The sequence below is a fragment of the Haliotis rufescens genome, unplaced genomic scaffold (genome assembly GCF_023055435.1).
Source record: "Haliotis rufescens isolate VD_foot unplaced genomic scaffold, xgHalRufe1.0.p SCAF_30, whole genome shotgun sequence".
Taxonomy (NCBI): Eukaryota; Metazoa; Mollusca; class Gastropoda; order Lepetellida; family Haliotidae; genus Haliotis; species Haliotis rufescens.
The window spans coordinates 6,357,305-6,364,551 of NW_025964002.1; the positions used below are offsets into that span (position 1 = coordinate 6,357,305).

General features: G+C 41.1%; 1 protein-coding gene across 1 annotated transcript in view; it reads left to right on the top strand.

The window, feature by feature from the left end:
- Window positions 1-4,871, top strand: part of LOC124143266 — a 90,240-nt gene extending 85,369 nt beyond the window's left edge. The window contains exon 18 of the mRNA XM_046512174.2: window positions 1,649-4,871. Within this exon, the coding sequence (XP_046368130.2) occupies window positions 1,649-2,391 (743 nt within the window). The 3' untranslated portion in view covers window positions 2,392-4,871. The remainder of the gene's footprint in view (window positions 1-1,648) is intronic.
- The last annotated feature ends 2,376 nt before the right edge of the window (window positions 4,872-7,247 follow it).

The following is a 7,247-nucleotide window of genomic DNA, read 5'->3' on the forward strand; positions in this document are numbered from 1 at the left end:
CAACTCTGCGATGCACGGTGGCCCATGGAAGCGATCTTGACATGGTTAGAGTATTACGAATACCATATTTTCGAGTCGAACTATTAAACACCCCTTCGAAAAGGAAACTGGAAAGGGATACATTTAATAAGAGAAAAGCCATGAATATTGCCCAAAGCCTCTGAAAAAACAAACATGAAACACAGAAAAACGTATGTTGAAAAGCAGTAAAATCAACTGAGAATCACAAAAAAATGAAAGCTCAAAATGTAAAGAAAAACTAGGACATAGTATGTCACGGCGGTGGAATACATATTCGGTAGTTTCGTTTACGTTATCTTGATTTTTAGCTCACATGATTGACAGACAAGTGAACATACATGTATGCTATGGCCTGCATCGCGTCATCGCATCATCTTCTCAGAAGCATTAAACCAACATCTTCCCGAGGCAATGGAGCTAACTGACTATAAAAGTCCACTGGAAACTTGACTTATAAAGTCAGTTAACTCTCTTGCCTCGGGAAGATGTAAACCAATGAAGCTGAAACTTCAGGTATTTTGTTCAAAACAATACTGTAGTGAGTATGGTTTTACGCCGCTTTTAGCAATATTCCAGCAACATCACGGCGGGGGACACCAGAAATGAGCTTCACACATTGTACCCATGTCGGGAATCGAACCCGGGTCTTCGGCGTGACGAGCGAACGCTTTAACCACTAGGCTACCCGACCGCCCCCAAAACAATACTGACACCTGTCGGTAAATATTATAATGTTAAGATTGGCCACACAAAGGTCAAGTCTGTACACATACCCTCGGACACAACAAGAGAAATACTTTCCGATTAACAGTGCGACCGTGATTTCTTTCTGGACCAATTTCTTTTGTTTCCAGTTGGTATTTCACGACACTATTTAATACTTTAGAGGGAATCCATGTGTTTAAGTTACTTCAGTAATTGAGTTTGTATGCCATTGAACTGGTGAAAGCGAGGTCAGTAAGGATGATGTCAAGCAATAGTATCATTCCAGCAGCTCCAGCCTTTGGTGTCTACATTTCACACTTTCTGGCACAATCGAACATGCTCATTTCAAGTGTATCAGACGACTCTTGTTCAGGAGTTGTTTGATCCGCGTTACAGCATGCAGGGCCTCGGCAGGGCTTTCAAAAAGTTTTATGGTAGACGCGTGGAGGACATTTCCAAATTTGACTCATCATCGACCAAAAATATGTCCGATGGAATTCACTTTATTTTCGTCAACCATATGTTCCCGTGTTTCTGCATTTGAACAATTGACTTGCCTTTGCATGTGTTTGTGACGGGTGCCACCGGTTGGGCAGGATACGCACACCTTTTCGTAAACACATTGCATCATCACTCTCTGATAGTGATTCATTAACACGGGCTTATGACATAGGATCGAGATAGTGGAATCAACTCTACTTATTGTGGATATTTCGTATGGTTATGGAAATGTTTTTTATCGGTCTTATTTATAAAAAAATCACTGGTTGTAATGTCTAGACTCGATTATTTACAAACCCATTTGACAGAGTTGTAATATTGCTGGCTGTTGCGTTAAATGACTTATAAATAAAGACGCAACTAAGATGTTTCAATATCAGGAAGATATTGTAATAATACATGGCCTCTGGTTTTCTTTCAGAAATGAGCGATACGTCATCAGTCCCACTTCTGACTGCAACTTCTGATGCAGGAACATCGTCATCATCTTTATCCCCTTCCCCCTCTGTATATTCATCTCCTTCGTCATCTGTACTGTCACCAAATACAGCCGTCGTACCATCACCAACATCTTCATCTTCACTGTCATTGCTGATTTCATCTTACTCTTCTTCTCCATCTTCATCTTCTTCATATTCTCCATTATCACCCCTCCCCTCCTCCTCAGCATCTGAAGTAGCAGCATCACCGTTCTCATCCTCTCCATATTTACTATCATCGTCATCATCCTCACCAACATCATACTCATCTTCTATTTCGTCTCAACTTTCAACCTCAGAAGCATCGACCCCTCTGTACCCCTCATCATCAGGCTCGTCATCTAGCAGCATCAGTCCTTCCTCCACATCACGAGTGATAACGTCCACCTGCCTACCATTGTGTTTCTGTGGTGCCAACAACCTGGATTCCTTGCAATTAGAGGAAATTAAAAAAAGCATCAGAGCACAGCTTTTATTGGACAAGAACACACTTTCAAAAGAGAGGCGGAAGTTAGTAAGTGCGTCGGACGTCAGACCGTCCTCTCAGGCGATTGGTCACTCTGCTTGGATCCTGTTGGTCATTTTGTTTGGCGTGCTATTCTTTAACGACATGATAAGCCTGGTGAGGGGCGTGGTCCGAATTGTACGCAGGGTCAAAAGGGGAAAGTTCGCAGCACGGTTTTAGGCATATCACGCCTTATGCCGTTGTTTTGTTGGTTTCTTCTTCTCACAAATTGTTGCAAGACCATTCCACCTCTGTGTGTCTTTGAATCCGTCAGTCTAATGTCACCATAGATCTGTCACACCCGTGTTGTCTTTGATCTGACTGTCCGAGTGGTGACGAGTTGGGCAGAGTGGTGACGAGTTGGGTAGAGTGGTGACGAGTTGGGTAGAGTGGTGACGAGTTGGGTAGAGTGGTGACGAGTTGGGTAGAGAGGTGACGAGTTGGGTAGAGAGGTGTCCCTGATCCTGCGGCACACCCTGCGAACTGCAACAACCCCGCCGTCATGCACGTGATGCAGCGGGTATGAGGTAGCCACATCACGCTGTCCACCCATCATCCTGGCACAGGGCCATCAGTGAAGACCATTTACATAATCAGAGAGCTTCTGTTATATGACAGACAGAAACCAGAAGCAACCACTTGTTAGCATCTCCACAGGGTCCATATGCCCAATAAATGTTCAGTGCTTTACCTATAGCAGCGATTTGAAAGGTTGACGTGATAGATGTAACATAATAAATCTTATACGAGTACCAACGGATAGATTTCTAGTGACTATCGAAGTATAGTAGTTACCACATTTCATCATCCAAACTGGCTTCCACAGGAGATATGGCTTGAATGAGATCAAACAATATCTGCTAGAAGATATCGCTTTGCAGACCATTGCGATGTCATCGGTTACTTTGACGTTACAATCAAATGACATCAGTAATCGCTGTCACTGAAGCTGGTTAGGGCGCGTCATAAGCCTCAAATCGTATTTTGTAAGCTAATTAATCGCTCATCGAAGGGTCTGCAATAGTTCGAAGCGCTTGCGCACTCTTCCAAGATGGCGGTGCAACTACCGCTTGGTTGCCTTGCCCTAATGAAGAACGTTATAGAAGAGGCTCGATGAACTGATGAAATTTATGTTTTCTTTGATGACGTGGAGCAGACTGAGGATGCCGAGGTGTTAGCTGCCTTTGCTCATTTCCCCCTTGTTCTGCTGTCAAACTCAGCCGCCATATTGGAATGAGAACGAAGCGACCTCGGCCAGCGATTGATACGATTGCAAGCGGCTGAAAGTTAGCGCCCTGTTGAAAGGCGAATGCACCCAACTGTACGTCTTACACACAGGACACTTCTTATTACTGTTTTCAAGCTGAAAAAGGATGGATGTTGGATGATAAACAGAATCTCACCCTCGTGTTTTTTGATACCAAACATATTGACACTTGTTGATAAAAGTTAACAACTCCTCGACAAGCCTCAGAGTTTTAAGTTTTTAATAGACTCGTGTTGAAATATTTGATATCAAAATATACTCAGGATAGGTTCTCTTTGGCTGGCTGACACATGTTCGTATCGTTCTCTTTAGTTCAAAGAGTTCTCGTATTTTGGAGACGTGTTCCAACCTGCCAGATAACCGATATCCGGGGACATTCTAGCCTAGTGATAACCGATAACCGTGGACATTCTGGCCTAGTGATAATCGATAACCGTGGACATTCTGGCCTTGTGATAACCGATATCCATGGACATTCTGGCCTTGTGATAATCGATATCCGTGGACATTCTGACCTTGTGATAACCGATATCCGTGGACATTCTGGCCTTGTGATAACCGATATCCGTGGACATTCTGGCCTTGTGATAACCGATATCCGTGGACATTCTGGCCTTGTGATAACCGATATCCGTGGACATTCTGGCCTTGTGATAACCGATATCCGTGGACATTCTGGCCTTGTGATAACCGATATCCGTGGACATTCTGGCCTTGTGATAACCGATATCCGTGGACATTCTGGCCTTGTGATAACCGATATCCGTGGACATTCCGACCTCGTGATATCGGACTTTAGTGTATAAACCGTTCAAGAATATTTTGACTAATTGCGTTTTGAGGTTTATAATTCACATTTTTAAATTTATTATTATGAATTTATTTACATGTGTTATTAAAGTTATTATCATCTGAAAGTTATATTGACATGTTTAAAATCACAGAACGAAGACGTCATGAGTCGGCACGTTTGTATTCATACAACAGCGAAACAAAATTTGTTTCCACAAATTGTTATCTAGATTAATTTAGTCGCACATATAATTATATGATGCCATATCTTCACATTACAAGGTTGTTTGACGTGAAATATTCACGTTGATCAAATGACTAGATGTTGTCAACACTGCCGTTGCGAGAAGGGTCATTTATTCAGATATATTTTCATCGGCACGAATCCGTGCTACGGATGTTGTACATAATACATGTATTTTCCTACAAAGAAATCTGTGATAATGTCTGATAATGATTATAATAATCTGTACTTCTTGGGCAGAGTAGATGATGTTTTATTCATTGTGTTTTAGAAGGTTTGTTGGGTTTGCTGCCTTCCAGGGGCCACTTGCACAAAGCGATCTTAGCGCTACGACTATTGTAAGCCTATGTTAAAGTATGGGAGTTACGATCATCTTAGCGCTAAGATCGCTTTGTGCAAGTGGGCCCAGGACTGTTACACTATTGGTATGTGTATATGTGTAGAGTGACCCGCCAGAAATCCGGACGGCAACGTTCCCAGTATAATATAACGTCCGGATTAACAAGTCTTAGGTATCGGGTGATTTCACTTCACATGCATATGCAGATTAGATTTGTTTAATGAGCATACTGAATGCATATATTGCGACTTAAATATCCCGTGATGGGATTCGAACCACGGATCTTCTGAACAGAGGTCGGACTGCTTGGCCACGTGACCAAAGAGGTTAACCCCGTCACTGACAATGTATTCATGTCATCTGTGGGTTGACTCCACGCCCAGCAACACGAAGGTTAATGGAAGCTTTATAGGATCTGGTTTAAATAGTTCAATAGTCTTAAAGTTGTTAGGGGCGGTTGGGTAGCCTAGTGGTTTCAGCGTTCGCTCGTCACGCCGAAGACCCGGGTTCGATTCCCGACATGGGTACAATGTGTGAAGCCCATTTCTGGTGTCCCCCGCCGTGATATTGCTGGAATATTGCTAAAAGCGGCGTAAAACCATACTCACTCACTCACTCACTTAAAGTTGTTAAGTTTTCATCATTATCTGAAGACAACTTCTCAAATTAAAGAACCGTTGATGATTGGTTGAGTATCTAAGTGTACCAAAACACGTACTGTGAGAAAAAGCAAGCCAACATATATAACCCATTTGGAAAACAGCAGATTTGACAGTCGCAACACTGCGGAAGCTAATGATTTTATAATAGTACTTCTTTTACAATCATTGTTTTTTGTATGTTTTGTACCCACCAAGCTAAATTTAACATTTGAAACCTCACGCTGTGCTTTCGGTTCCAAATTCAATGTAGCGCGGTAAGACCTACAGGTAACCTAGCTCTCCATTGAAAACACAGTATGTTTATCTCCTATTTTGAAACCTCACGCTGCGCTTTCGGTTACAAATTCAATGTAGCGCGGTAAGACCTACAGGTAACCTAGCTCTCCATTGAAAACACAGTATGTTTATCTCCTATTTTGAAACCTCACGCTGTGCTTTCGGTTCCAAATTTAATGTAACGCGATAAGACCTACAGGTAACCTAGCTCTACATTGAAAAGGTGGTATGATTATCTCCTAATTTACGCCTAAATAAAAAATGTAAAACATTAATTAAAAATTCATTCACTGATGTTTTAGAAACAACATTCGATTTGATATAAAGCTTGACATTACAAACATGCAAATATTGACAGATTAAATTATATGCTATGTGTTTTTATTTAAAGTCAAGTGGCTGTTTTTTTCATGAATTAATTGTGAAGCTGCATTGTTACCCGTGCACGTTGCATTCAGCAAAGTGGTTAACGTCTACACTTGCAGTACTTTGGGACTTCGCGCAGTCAAGCCGTGATATAAATATTATGCTCTTCAAAGCGGCTACAATACATAAACTCACTCACTCATCAGGCTAATTGTCCGTTAAAATATCGAATGCTAATTGACTCTTATGTTTATTAATTTAAATTTAAAAATAATACTTTGTCAACTAACAAATCTCCTAGTCCACTGTGCACCCTACCAAACATTGAATACTGCTTCAAGATGATTTTACTGTGTGTCCATATCATAAAGTATTGACGAACAGTGTAGGAGTGTTAGATCGTTTTAATATTGTGCCAAATTGTACAGATATGATACCGTTAAGTGTCTCCTAGTGTCCTTGATTTAATACGGTGGGTTCGTGTCATTCCGTGAAGTCCTCCCATTACGTAAAACACTCTCCCTTTGTTGTTCCAGAAAGCTGAACTGCTTTATCCATAGCATCCTTGGGTTGTATATAACCAAGTTACACTGTATATTATTCCATTGTCTACATATCTACGGCGTCTCCGTCCGTCTAGCCATCTAGCCATGGTGTATTTGTTTGAATCAGCTGAATCAACTACAGTCGAATTATACCGTTATATTTATGTATATGTTTTTAATAAATTAATCAATGTATTTTGTTGGATATTTTGCTTATAAACGTAGCCTTATGGGTGATATGTACATATTATATATACTGACGCCTCGTTTATTCGTCCTGCATCGTGTATATCAATTAAAAAGATTTAACTTCATTTAGGGAAGCTTTGATATATTATTTTATCTTACCTCCATGTTGCGATCTGATTGGTTTGCGTTATCGTGATAAAATACATTTCTGAACGGGAGAATATATTTCCTATACACCACCACGAAGAAAACAGACTGCACGTGGATTTCTAATCGGGTAACAACATTGTACCCCGCCACGAAGCTAAATACTGCATGTTGTTTACGACTCTATGGAAGTCACGTGGCAAGTTAA